This window comes from Calypte anna, chromosome 4B (assembly GCF_003957555.1).
Source record: "Calypte anna isolate BGI_N300 chromosome 4B, bCalAnn1_v1.p, whole genome shotgun sequence".
NCBI lineage: Eukaryota > Metazoa > Chordata > Aves > Apodiformes > Trochilidae > Calypte > Calypte anna.
Genome location: NC_044249.1, coordinates 21,398,160 through 21,411,811, shown reverse-complemented (window position 1 = coordinate 21,411,811; position 13,652 = coordinate 21,398,160). Strand labels below are relative to the sequence as shown.

At 42.1% G+C, this 13,652-nt stretch overlaps 1 protein-coding gene across 1 annotated transcript in view; it reads left to right on the top strand.

The window, feature by feature from the left end:
* Positions 1 to 13,652, top strand: part of C4BH20orf194 (chromosome 4B C20orf194 homolog) — a 78,287-nt gene that overhangs the window by 24,638 nt on the left and 39,997 nt on the right. The window contains exons 8-17 of the mRNA XM_030450437.1: positions 1,873 to 1,971; positions 2,586 to 2,641; positions 3,683 to 3,818; positions 5,449 to 5,530; positions 7,371 to 7,407; positions 9,803 to 9,890; positions 10,294 to 10,370; positions 11,293 to 11,337; positions 11,780 to 11,825; positions 12,839 to 12,950. Coding sequence (XP_030306297.1) covers positions 1,873 to 1,971; positions 2,586 to 2,641; positions 3,683 to 3,818; positions 5,449 to 5,530; positions 7,371 to 7,407; positions 9,803 to 9,890; positions 10,294 to 10,370; positions 11,293 to 11,337; positions 11,780 to 11,825; positions 12,839 to 12,950 — 778 coding nt within the window. The remainder of the gene's footprint in view (positions 1 to 1,872; positions 1,972 to 2,585; positions 2,642 to 3,682; positions 3,819 to 5,448; positions 5,531 to 7,370; positions 7,408 to 9,802; positions 9,891 to 10,293; positions 10,371 to 11,292; positions 11,338 to 11,779; positions 11,826 to 12,838; positions 12,951 to 13,652) is intronic.

The following is a 13,652-nucleotide window of genomic DNA, read 5'->3' as shown; positions in this document are numbered from 1 at the left end:
GGATTCCTTGAATTTCTTAATTTGCCTGAAATGCTTCTAAATCTTCATTGATGATTTAAATGAGGGGATTGAGTCCATCATCAGCAAGTTTGCAGATGACACTAAGCTGGTAGGAGTGTGGATCAGCTGGAAGGCAGGAGGGCTCTGCAGAGGGACCTGGACAGACTGGAGAGTTGGGCTGATCCCAAGGGGATGAGGTTCAACATTCCAAGTGCCGGGTCCTGCACTTTGGCCACAACAACCCCATGGGGAGCTCCAGGCTGGGCACAGAGTGGCAGAAAGGGACCTGGGAGTCTGGATTGCCAGGAAGCTGAAGAGGAGCCAGCAGTGTGCCCAGGTGGCCAAGAAGGCCAATGGCATCCTGGGCTGGCTCAGGAACAGCGTGGCCAGCAGGTCCAGGGAAGGGATTCTGCCCCTGTGCTCAGCCCTGGTGAGGCCACAGCTCGAGTCCTGTGTCCAGTTCTGGGCCCCTCAGCTCAGGAAGGAGCTTGAGGTGCTGGAGCAGGTGCAGAGAAGAGCAAGGAGGCTGTGAAGGGATCCAGCAGAATTGCTGTGAGGAAGGGCTGAGGGAGCTGGGGGTGTTGAGGCTGGAGAAGAGGAGGCTCAGGGGAGACCTCATCACTCTCTCCAACTCCCTGAAAGGAGGTTGGAGCCAGGGGGGGGGTTGGGCTCTTTTCCCAGGCAACTCTCAGCAAGACAAGAGGGCAGGGGCTCAAGTTGTGCCAGGGGAGGTTTAGGTTGGAGATGAGAAAGAATTTCTTTCTGGAGAGGGTGATCAGGCATTGGAATGGGCTGCCCAGGGAAGTAGTGGATTCTCCGTGTCTGGAGATCTTTCCAAAGAGCCTGGATGTGGCACTGAGTGCCATGGGCTGGGAACTGCAGTGGGAGTGGATCAAGGGTTGGACTTGATGATCTCTGAGCTCCCTTCCAACCCAGCCCATTCTATGATTCTATGATTCTAAATGTTAATGTAAATGGTGTGGCATTCATCAGGCCATAGGACTGTGTGCAGAGTACAGAAATTTGGTGTATTTATACGTGTTTATCCTCCTTTTTGCAGCAAGGGGGTGTGTGTGTAAAGCCACTTTTAGCACACAGCCATTCTTGGAGGAAAAACCCTTTCTGAGTGGCTTTGTGGGGACTTCAAGTGGGGAACAGTGACACACAGTGGCTGCCCTGATGCTTCATGGAAAACTCATTCCTCATTTTAATGCAGTGATCTGATGTCAGTGGTGGAGAGGAAAGCAATGTATCAGTACTGGTGTGGGGTTTCTTTGGTTTTTTTTTTAATCAGTTTATATTTTGGCATCAGAGTAGGCTTTTAATGTGTAGCAAGTTCAGCAGTAAGTATCCTGTTTAATAAAATCTTTGTAGTGCACATCATTTTTGTTGGTTAATCAACTGCTTCAATGAGTTTACAAGGTCAGTATAAATAGTTACTTTCCCCTTCCCATGCAAGTGAGATAAAAAGTTGGGTCTGTTTTCTTGTTCCTGATGTTTCTACCCCAAAACAGACTTACTTACCCTATTTTGAGGTTTTGAGCCTGAAAGTTTTTGATAAATTGGCTTCAAATTGTCTGGAAAAAAAAAAAAAGACATTGTCACACAAATGTGGTTGTATAGAAATGGGTGTGTCAAAAATGATTCTTTTTTTCTACGAGGATGAAGCTGGGTGCACTTGAGCAGTTGAAGCTGGCACATGTTAGTTCCTTTTCTTTTTGTGAACACAGCTTTGATTTTAAACATTATCCTGCATAGTGAAATACAGTCTGTGTTCTAAAGTAATTGGAGTTCTTCTTGTACAAGCTGGGTTCTTTTCTCTGGTATAAAAAAGTGCTGGTATAAAAGTAATGCTGACTGTTTTTCTTCTAGGATTTAATGATATTTGAGCACCAGTGGACCAATTTTTTTGCTAATTTTGAGACTGAAATTCCCTTCATTCTGGAGCTATCAGAATCCCAGGCAGGAGAGGTATGGCTGCTTCAGGAATCCTCTGAAATGCTAATAGCATCCAGGTAGAAGGAATAACTATTGAGAATTGTGAATTGTTGGGGTTTTTTGGGTTTTTTTTCCTTTTGATTTCTCCCTGCCCCCTCTCACCTCTCCTGTTGGAGGAGCAGAATCCTGTCGTGGAGCTCAGCACCCACAGCACTGGTGGCTGAGAACTGGGATTCCCTGAATTATTTATTCAGTTTGCTCACTGATAATTGAACTCAGATTTCTGTCTGCACCACAGATCCCTATTTGTAGGCAGAAAAAACCCTTTTATTTGGCTCTGGTGTGTGTTCACTTGTGCTCACTTGTGAACTCACAAGTTCAGGTTGCAGGTGTCAAATCTTGGACAGGAGTGATGGTAACGTGCAGCATGGGTGAAAACAGCACAGTGGGAGGTTTTTTTGGGGTGGCTGTTGCTTTTTAAACATATACAAGAGTTACTGATGTTTATGGAGGCTGGAAGTAGTTTTTGAGGCTTCAGGAGTTGTCTCTAAGAAGGATAATTCAGGTTTATTCAGAGCAATAGTGAGGCAATGGATCTCTATTCATTCCTTTGTTAATCACTTGTGTTTCTTCTAAATTTTTCCCAGCCTTTCAGAAGTTATTTCAGTCATGGAATGATCTCAAGCCATATAACAGATAACAGGTAAGACTCCTAATTCCCTGTGAAGTTGTGGTGCCACTAGCACCTCATCATTCCCATCTCTGATGCCATGATGCTTTCTACCCTTTTGGAATCATCTCAGTATATCACATCTCATCTTTGCATATTAAAAAAGAATCTGTGGAAAGGCACTTCTGGGGAGAATAAGCTGATTTTTTGACAAATTGGAAGCTGTGGTTACCACATAGAAAGTGTCAATATGTTTGAAACCACATCCACCTTGTGCAGGCTGATGTAAACAGGTTCTGCCTGGGCAAATACCTGACCAAACTCAGTAGTTTGATTACACAGGATTGCTGTGTTTTAAAGTGTTGGCCCTCTTTATATGCTTTTCATAACACAGTGTTTAAAACAGGGAAGTTAAACCCCCAAATCCTACCCAATGTAAGCTGGGCAATCCAGGTCAGCTTGATGTTGTTCCAGCACAGAAGTTTACCAGAGAGAGAGGAAGGCTGTTTGTTATACATTGCAAAACCAAGTGTTGTGCTGGGCTGAGCTAAATAAAGGTTGCCTAGCTACTTAAATGTCTCTGTAGCTCCTTTTTATTTGGAATTAGACAGTAGAGCTCAATGGCTTTTATTGTCTTCAGCATCCTATGTTGTTTGCATTTAAATAATGAGAAGAAAAACCTTGACCTCTCCAGTTGAGTCTTGGGCACAAAGCCAGAACTGAAACCAAAATAGTTTTGTTCAATTCCAGTACAGTTTTTTTTTTTTTCAAGAGAGTACATTTTAAACTAGTCAGTTCTTCAAGGCAATTTACTTTAAGTAAGAAGGAAAAAGAACTTCTAACAGCCTTTGGGGAACAGCCTTCTTGTATATGAAAGAAATTGCAGTTATTCGGATGGTTTTTTGTCCCTTTGGAACTTGCTCTCCAAGTTTTCTGCAGCTGTAGTCTGATTTTTTGACCCTTCTATAGTGAGAAATTCCATAGCTAGTCCATCAGACTCCTAAGCTTGGATTTAAGTTGATGTGTGTAAGTTTTCTTCACGAATTCTCTTCAGTTATTCTCTTTTCTCCTTAGCCCAAGCCGTCAGCCCTTTGTTCTCTTTGGGAGTCACTCCACTAAGGAAAACCTGAACTCTGGGAACTTTAATTTTCCATCAGAAGGACATCTGGTTCGAAACACTGGCCTTGGTGGCAGCACTGCTAAGCATATGGTAAGGCTTTCAAGTAGTTAACTGATATTTTGAAGCAGTGTATATTTTCTTTCTGTATTTTTTGTGCCCTTAAAATGCTTCCTTTCCATGAGTCAAACACCCAATTCTTCCCAACATAAAAAAGCATCATTTAATGATAGCTTAAGGAACAAATTTCCTTTTTTTTTTAATCTTTCCAAATCAAACTATACTGAATGTTGATTCAGGGACTGACAAAGGAGTTAATTTTTCCCCTCCTTCTGTAAAAAGACAATTTTAAAAACATTTTTAGTGGCTGCAAATGTGTGGGGTGGGGGCGAGGGAAATGCTGTTTGTCCTAGCCATGAAATTAACATCTCCTTGATGGCAGCACATGATGTGCTTAACTCCAACACTCAAATTCTATTTTTTGTTTGGCTATTTCTTAAAAAAAAAAAAGGGGAAGACACTTTTTTTTGCTAACAAAGAGCTTTGTGAACAGTCACAGGATACCGACGCGTGCCCCAATTTCGGTGTCTGCTGAGTAGTTCATGAAACCCTTGGAAAAAAAAAAATAATCTTTCTGGTGGTGTAAGAATGTTAAGAGATGAAGTTGTAAGATTAACTTGTTTCCATTTTCAAGTAAAAGCTTAGTTTTAAAACATATGATGAGGTGGATGGCTTGTTGGCACTGCTGCGCAGGGGACGTAAGTGGGGAAGCGACCCCAGGGAGTTGAGATCCTCTGGCTGGCTGGGCTGGGGGCCCCAAGAAGGTAACTCACAGCAAAGGAGGAGAGGTAGGGTGCAGATTGTGGTGTGAAGTTCTCCCCAGGGCTCTGGGAAGGTCCATCAGTGCGAGTCCAGAGTCTGTGGTGTCAAGGAAATGGATGTGGTTGAGTTCAGGTCATGGTGGAGTGTGATTGAGGGAGTGAGTTGGTGGTCTTGGCACAACAACATCTCATGAGTTAGGGATGGATGGATGGATGGTGGGCACATCAGAAGCTTGAGAAAGGATGGTGTTAGCATTCTGGTGAATTCTCATCCTCCATTTGGTGATCTATTTATCTCTGCTTCTATATCAACCCTTCCAATTTTATTGCATTGTGTTTTTTTCCTCCCCTTATTAACATTCCTGTTAAGACCATTCAATATTTCCCATAATCCAAGTACAGGTGTTGGTTTATTTATTTTTTTTTTTCTGCTGCTGTACTCACTCCCTCTGTTATCCTCAGATTCTGACACTGTTCTTCAAAAGGTGGTTTATTTACAGGTACAGGTGATACTGTTTTAATAGGGTGTCATGAAAATAGTAAATAAGACCCAAGTGCAAGCATAGTTTTGGGAACCTGACACGTTTTCCTCTTGATGAGAAAAGCAGTTGGCATAGGAAATTGAACACACAGTGCTTAACGCTTATGGAACTCAGAGCTCATCTCCTTTTCAAAGCCTTTCAACTGTTCAGGTCAAGTCAAAAGTGAAATGTACCTTTGAAAAACGTAAGTCACTTTTTTCAAAATCCAGTAAAGTCTGTGTTGTGGGCTTCCTGTAGTATGTCAGTGGTTAGAAGACTTAAGGGGAACTTAGCGTGGAGTTAATTATTGGAGAGTTTTTGGGGTTTTTGTTTTTTTTTCACTGAGGTCTTTTTGTATCTCCTTCATGCTGGCAACTCTAGGTAGTGCAGTGTGTATCTCCAAAAGGACCTCTGGCTTGTGCAAGGACTTATTTTTTTGGAGCCACTCATACTCCTTTCCTGGGTAAGTCACTCCTGGGTCAGTATATGAAAAATACCAAGCAGTGATTTGAGGTAGTTATTTGCTTTTTACAGTAATTCACTGATTATTTAGAATATCTGGCAGTTAAAAGGTGGCTTTGATTCCTTTCTGAGCTTCAGGCTATGGAGTTGTAGATCCTGTGTAGTTCTGTGGGCATGAAATCACAGCAGAACCTTGTGGTGTTGCACATCTTTGGTTGGAGAGCAGCCAGGCAGAAAGGGACCTGGGAGTCTGGATTGCCAGGAAGCTGAAGAGGAGCCAGCAGTGTGCCCAGGTGGCCAAGAAGGCCAATGGCATCCTGGCATGTATCAGAAACAGTGTCACCAGCAGGTCCAAGGAGGTGATTCTGCCCCTATACTCAGCCCTGGTAAGGCCACACCTTGAGTACTGTGTCCAGTTCTGGGCCCCTCAGTTCAAGAAGGATATTGAGGTCCTCGAACAGGTCCAAAGGAGGGCAACCAGGCTGGTGAAGGGACTCGAGCACAGATCCTATGAGGAGAGGCTGAGGGAGCTGGGGCTGTTCAGCCTGAAGAAGAGGAGGCTCAGGGGAGACCTCATTGCTGTCTACAACTCCCTGAAAGGAGGTTGGAGCCAGGGGGGGGTTGGTCTCTTTTCCCAGGCAACTCTCAGCAAGACAAGAGGGCAGGGTCTTAAATTGTGCCGGGGGAAGTTCAGATTGGATATTAGAAAGAATTTTTTCATGGAAAGGGTGATCAGACATTGGAACGGGCTGCCTGGGGAGGTGGTGGACTCTTCGTCCCTGGAGACATTTAAAAAGCGACTCGATGTAGCACTCGGTGCCATGGTCTAGTGACTGTGGCGGTAGCTGATCAAGGGTTGGACTCGATGATCTCTGAGGTCCCTTCCAACCCAGCCCATTCTATGATCTTGCTTTCATGTCAGAAAATCTGTCAGAGAAGGATTCAAAGGTCAGGAAGTGTGTTTGGGTTTGCATCAGAATGTGTAAACATGGAAGCCCATGTTCCATACGGGTTGATGGAAAAACTGTCCACAAAAATGCAGTAATTCAATGTGGCAGTTGTTAAATCAGCATGATTTTCTCCCCTTTATCTCCTCTCCCTCCTCTTCCCCTTATTTTAATTTTTATTTTAGTAGTTTATTTTATTTTCACAATAATTGAGCCTTTTTAAAAGCACAGAGAAGATTCTTTGAGTGTTCATCTTCTAGTTTGGGTTTGATCTAGGACAGTATCATAGCTGCTTTCCCTAACAGAAAGAAGCCATAGGAAATTAAAAAAAAAAACACATTTTCTTTAAAAAAACCTCATTTTACCAAGCTGCATGAGCCCATGGATAACATCAGTCTCCTTAGGGTTACTGTGTGTCTTGAAACCATATCCAGTTGGAGGATAGCAGGGAAGGAACTGGAGCTTATAACTCTACTTGGACTTTTTCCTGGGATGAAGGGAGAAGGATGAAGGGAGAACAATCCTTGTTCTGACCCAATGCAGCTGTTTTTAGAGGGGATTTGGGTCTTGGTCTTGGCCATAATATGTACAGATAAAGTTAACCTGTGCTTCACTCATTTTTATCTTTGCAAACAAACTATAAATAGAACACTAGATAATATAATTTTATATTATATTATTATATAAAATGATAATATAAATATATAAATATAAATATATATATAATTATACATAATTAAATATATATTTTATAATATATATTATATATAATATATATAACACTAGATAATTATCATTTAAGCCACCCAGCAGAAATGCCATGCCCAGGAAGCTCTGTGTAAACACTTCTAAAAGTGCTGAAAACAAAACATTTTGGGGTTTTTTTTATTCCAGGCAATGACAACGAGATGCACAAGCCAGCTGACCAAGTGTAAGTTGCCAACTTTTTATTATTCCTTAGCTCTTCACTCCTTCTACCTCCTGGCTGTAGGGCAAACCCACTTCTAGTCACCAGTGGCTGTTGGCATTTGCAGAGCTACATTTTTATTTACATTTTATTCCATTTTTATTTAAAATAATGTGAATTTGAGAGGCTTTCAAAGGCAAATTGCTCAGTGAGAGTTTCAGTGAGCAACTTAGGAGCTGGTAGTTGTGTCCCTCCTGCTCTACAGCAAAGTATGAAAGGAAATAGTAAATTTTACTTAGGTTTTAATCACACTTCTTTATCTCAACGTTCTTTGAATTGTTTTAAAATGTAGTTTATATACACTGAGAGGGAAAACATCTACAGTGGAATGGGAGAATGTGCCACAGATAGAAATAAAAGTAATTTTGAGACCACTTTCATTAAGCTAAGCAGTGTGTGAGATATACACGTGGTTAATGGAAAGGAAATTTAACTCTCTTAAAGGATAAATTAAAAATAACTTCTGCATATTTTTGCTAGTAAAATACAAAGCTTCTGTGTGGTTGGACTTTGACAAAATCAGACTTTTTCTCCATGTTGTTGTTCCTTTCTCTGCATGTTGTGGGTACCTGTGAAGCTTTAAGAACACGGTAGATAATCTGCTTGGGTTCTGCTCCCAGTCTTGATTAACCAGGCTGTAGAGGTTTTGTTTTCCTTGCTTTCAGGGGAATTTTAGGAGCCTGTTCTTGCTTCTGCAGTGGAGCAGTTTGCAAGCCTTTGCAAGCAACTTTTTGGGTTTTCTAGGAAATTTAACTTGGTAGTTTTGCTTCCATGCATGTTCTGCTCAAACACATAAACTATTTCTTTTTCCCCTTCTAAAAGACTTGGGACTAAATCCAGTTGTAGCAGAGATGGGTAGAGATGTTTCCAAGCACAGCAGAGCTCAGTTGATAGAGGGGATTTTTAAATGAGAATATCTATTTCTTGAAGGTTTCCCTGCATTGGATCAAATAATCTGATTTCAACAACACAAATCAGCTTCTCTGGCAAACCTGACCTCATGATTTTGGAATCAGTTTGCAGCCAAGTCATGTAACTGGTTCTTGCATTGGCTAATGGTTTTTTTCCAATGAAATGAAAAGTGGAAAACTATTTTGTAAGCACTATTTAGTCCAAATTTGAGTGTATTTAGGAAGCAGAACTGTAGTCCTGAAGTGCAGGCTGGCTGAGGTGCATAAACTGACTGTGTAACTTTTAAGTATCTCTGGGGTAAACGTTGTAATTTTGGGGTTTTTTTTTCTTTAAAAGAAAATGTTTTCTGTTTTGCATTGTTTATGGTAGAATTTTAAAAATGGGAATGAGAGGAAGGTAACTATTAATATAAAGCACAGCCCACTCTGAGGTGTTTTCTTGCAAATATATATGTGAATTTGGGGGAAAATGGGAATAGTTGGAGAGTTAGGAAGAATTATACACATTGCTTATAATGAGGGTATACTGGAAACTGTTCTTCATCCCCTTTAGCAATGGGGATGAGCTTAGAAGAGAAACACTGGTGAATTTTGAGCTTTTTCCATGTTGGGCCATGTTTGGGAGCTTCAGATCCTTTTTTCCATTTTTCAGGAATCCTTTGCATAAGGCTGAGATGCTGCATTCTCTCTGCTCCCCCCTCTCCTCTCCCTCAACATCCAGCAGTTGCAGAGGAGCAATGAGAGAGGTTAAAAATTTGGGGAAAAGTTTGATTGTTTTGTCAATCTTATTATCTTTTTCTTCTGGAAAGCAGAGGCTGATGTTTCAGAGTTGACCACAAGTGTTTTTTTTTGTTTTTTCAGTACTTCTGGAGCTGTAAATATGTCAGTGGCTGGAAGTTGCTGCTGATTTCATCTAACCTTTGTTTCTTTCTCTATAATTTTTAAAATTCCCTTTTAAGAAGGGCATCAGACTGAGTTCTAATGTAGATGTGCTCAAAAGGTAGTGGTGCCTGGGTGGTTTTGGTGTCTTTTTGCTTGACATGGTCCAGAATAAGTCAGGCTGAGTCTCTGAGGTCAGTTCATCCTCTTCTCCAGTGTTGCTTGCTACCATTCTGGTCTTACTGGACTATTTAGGATTTGATCCTCAACATGACTGCAGTGAAAGTCAACAACAAAACAAGTTAACTTTATTTTTGACTCTAGGAGAGCAGGGATACATTTGTGCCAAGTTTTCCCCCCAATTTATTCTGTAATTCGAGCCAATTCCTCTCTCCGATTTATTTTATTTAAAACAGAAAGGTTCATTATGAAGCTGTTTCTGCTTTATAATTGAAGGACCCTTTCTGTTTAAGGGAGTGGGGTTAAGAGAGGAAAAAACTGCTCCTTTCAACAGAGATGGAAGGAAACTCTGCCTGTCTAGTAAATGTTGTGTTTGTATTTCTCTTCAGTACGCTGTTGTGGCAAATCTATACTGCTGTTGTAGAGGCTGTGCTTGCTGGCATTGAGTGCTATGCTAAAACTTCCACTGAATCCAAGGTAAATGAAGCACGGGTTCTGTACACTGTGGTTGTTCCTTTTGGATTGCTTGCCAGAGAAAATTGACCTGCAACCCAAAATCTAAAATGAAAAAATTGACACGTTTCCCTCGACTGCATAACGGGAGTGAAGTGAACGCTCTGGCCTCTGACCAGTCTAAGTTCTGCTTAAAAAAAGAGACACTAAAGAATGTTCCTGATCTTCCCTATTGACAGTTGTCTGTTCCATCATTCCTGAATTTTCCTATCCTTAGAGTCTGGAAAATCAGGTACTCAAAAGAACAAATTTTAGCCTGGTGCATCAGTGTTGTTGTTCAGTCTTTGCTCTCTTCTGAGTGCTCCTCTAGTTGCAAGGATTTGGAAGTCTGGGAAAAAATACTTTATTCTCAATTTCCTTTTTTCAGGCAAAGGAGGTGGCAGAGCAGGTGCTCATGTCTGTGTTAGATAACCTTCATTTAACCCAACTTAAAACTGCATTACGGTATGTGTTTTCAAATCCTTTATTCCTTTATGTCTTGTGGCAGTGTATTAGGGGCTTTTGGGGAAAAAAACCCCACCAAATGTTAATTTTAGATGGAACTTGCATGGCTGTCAAATTCCAAGACTTCATAATGTATTCAGACTTTAAAAATCATGGTAATTATTCTATTTTTCTTTTCTTGTCGTTTTTCTTTCCCTTTTTTCCTTTCCCTGTCTTTTTCCTTCCCCTGTCTTTTTCCTTCCCCTGTCTTTTTCCTTCCCCTGTCTTTTTCCTTCCCCTGTCTTTTTCCTTCCCCTGTCTTTTTCCTTCCCCTGTCTTTTTCCTTCCTTCCCCTGTCTCCTTCCTTCCCCTGTCTCCTTCCTTCCCCTGTCTCCTTCCTTCCCCTGTCTCCTTCCTTCCCGTCTCCTTCCTTCCCCTGTCTCCTTCCTTCCCCTGTCTCCTTCCTTCCCCTGTCTCCTTCCTTCCCCTGTCTCCTTCCTTCCCCTGTCTCCTTCCTTCCCCTGTCTCCTTCCTTCCCCTGTCTCCTTCCTTCCCCTGTCTCCTTCCTTCCCCTGTCTCCTTCCTTCCCCCGTCTCCTTCCTTCCCGTCTCCTTCCTTCCCCTGTCTCCTTCCTTCCCCTGTCTCCTTCCTTCCCGTCTCCTTCCTTCCCCTGTCTCCTTCCTTCCCGTCTCCTTCCTTCCCCTGTCTCCTTCCTTCCCCTGTCTCCTTCCTTCCCCTGTCTTTTCCCTTCCCCTGTCTTTTCCCTTCCCCTGTCTTTTCCCTTCCCCTGTCTTTTCCCTTCCCCTGTCTTTTTTCCTGTACTTTTTCTTTTCCTGTCTTTTTTTTTCTTAATTACCTCAGCAGTTACTTCACTTTAAATTTATTTTTACATGCAAGAGAAATACAAACCACATTTTTCACCAGTGCAATTTCTGCTCTACAGCTCCAAAATGGCCTTTCAAATTCAGGCTGTGAACAACCATGGAAGGTTTGTATCACTGTCTTACACCTCTTGTTATTAATTAGGGTTTCTAATATGGTAATAAATATTTTTTTTTTCTTTTCTTTGAATTTCTGAGAAAGCATTGCCTTTGATAATGCCATACAAGGTGTACTGAATGCTTTTGTGCTGGTGGTAGTTCAGTGTTTTTGCATCTATATTGTTGGAAATCTTAAAAAGATGTAAAACAACTGGGCAGACCAATTTATTAACTGTTAATGAGTAGAAGCTGCATGAGCCCATTAGGAGTTTCCTCTTAAAGCTGTGCTTTAATTAATTAATATCCCTGCCTTGTGCTTTTGTAATCCTATGCTAATTGACTGAAATAGCCCCACAAAAATAAGAGTTTATTTGCAAATAGCTTTTTTTGGCTGTCATGAAGTCACTAAAGATGATCTAGCTTCTAAATACTGAATTCTTGTTGTTGTAGAATTACTCCCTTAGACAATGAGGATAGCCTGTGGTTGATTAAAACGGTGAGTAAGCTGCTCAGTATTCTGATTAAACATTTGAGTAGAAAACAGAGCACAAGTGGCTTTTTTATGGGGCATGCTGAGGTTTTTATCTGTGTGAATACAAGTGTAAGGGCAGAGATGAGAGAGATTTCAGATGCTGGGGTAAGATTGACTTTTAACATAACGTCAGACACTGGAAATTGGAATAAAACATTAACCTAGAGTTACTGAGACTTTCCACCACTATTTAGAAGCAGAGCTTTAGGAGGGTTAAAGCAGATGGGGTTTGTTACTTCTATTGAAATGCTTCAAGTTGAGGGTATTTTCCTTGTAGTCTGGATTGCCAGGAAGCTGAAGAGGAGCCAGCAGTGTGCCCAGGTGGCCAAGAAGGCCAATGGCATCCTGGGCTGGCTCAGGAAGAGCGTGGCCAGCAGGTCCAGGGAAGGGATTCTGCCCCTGTGCTCAGCCCTGGGGAGGCCACAGCTTGAGTCCTGTGTCCAGTTCTGGGCCCCTCAGCTCAGGAAGGAGCTTGAGGTGCTGGAGCAGGTCCAGAGAAGAGCAAGGAGGCTGTGAAGGGATCCAGCAGAATTGCTGTGAGGAAGGGCTGAGGGAGCTGGGGGTGTTGAGGCTGGAGAAGAGGAGGCTCAGGGGAGACCTCATCACTCTCTCCAACTCCCTGAAAGGAGGTTGGAGCCAGGGGGGGGTTGGGCTCTTTTCCCAGGCAACTCTCAGCAAGACAAGAGGGCAGGGTCTCAAGTTGTGCCAGGGAGGTTTAGGTTGGAGATTCGAAAGAATTTCTTTCTGGAGAGGGTGATCAGGCATTGGAATGGGCTGCCCAGGGAAGTAGTGGATTCTCCGTGTCTGGAGATCTTTCCAAAGAGCCTGGATGTGGCACTGAGTGCCATGGGCTGGGAACTGCAGTGGGAGTGGATCAAGGGTTGGACTTGATGATCTCTGAGCTCCCTTCCAACCCAGCCCATTCTATGATTCTAAGTTTTGATTTTCCTTTCTGTCCAACTCTTTGATCCCTGTAGGCATCTATGATGGTGTTTGACATCCCAGACTTGCTCACAGGAAGAGGATGCTTGGGCTCTGTTGTCTTTTCAGAGTCCTTTCTAACATCACAGATACAAGTCAAAGAAAAAGGTAATTTTTCATTTCTAACCCCAGTGTTGTCATTCTGCTAGCATTGGTGTGATGGAAGAGCAAGAGAGCTTCTGATGGGTGGTATTACTCTGATTAAGATTTTTACCCCTGAGTTAATTACAAGACCTAAATGTTCCAGCTTGTCAGGAGTGAATATCTGAAGTGTCAAGTTCCTGTAATGTCACCAGAAGGAATTTTATGGGAGATTATGGGGTTTATGGCTGCCTTGGCTGTTGTTAAAAAAAAAAAAGCAATGTAGTAGTGTCCTTCCTAAATTTTTTTATGTCTTAGTGAGTGTGTTCTGTTGTATGGGGGCATTGGGACAGCTCTCTTCCATCACTTCTGTAACACTCCTTTTACAGGGTGTGTTTCAATTTCAGTTGTTGCTTGCTTGGAAGAGATTAAGTGAAACTAAAATGATCAGATTTTTAGACAGTTTGGGTTTGGAACAGTCTTATCTTTAAAATACAGGATACTGAGTAATCCCCATAACTTCAGACAAGTGCATGTTTTCCAGGTTGTTTACATGTGACAAGGAAATGTAGAGTTATTGAGATGGTCTGAGCAATATCCATGAATCCTTGTATCCAGAGGGGCTGTGGGTTATGGAACACTTTTGGTGGGGAAAGCAAAGGAAAAAGCCCTCAACTAAGACCAGAATAAAATCAGGTTACTATGGAATTGTGTAGGAGCTCTGTGGAT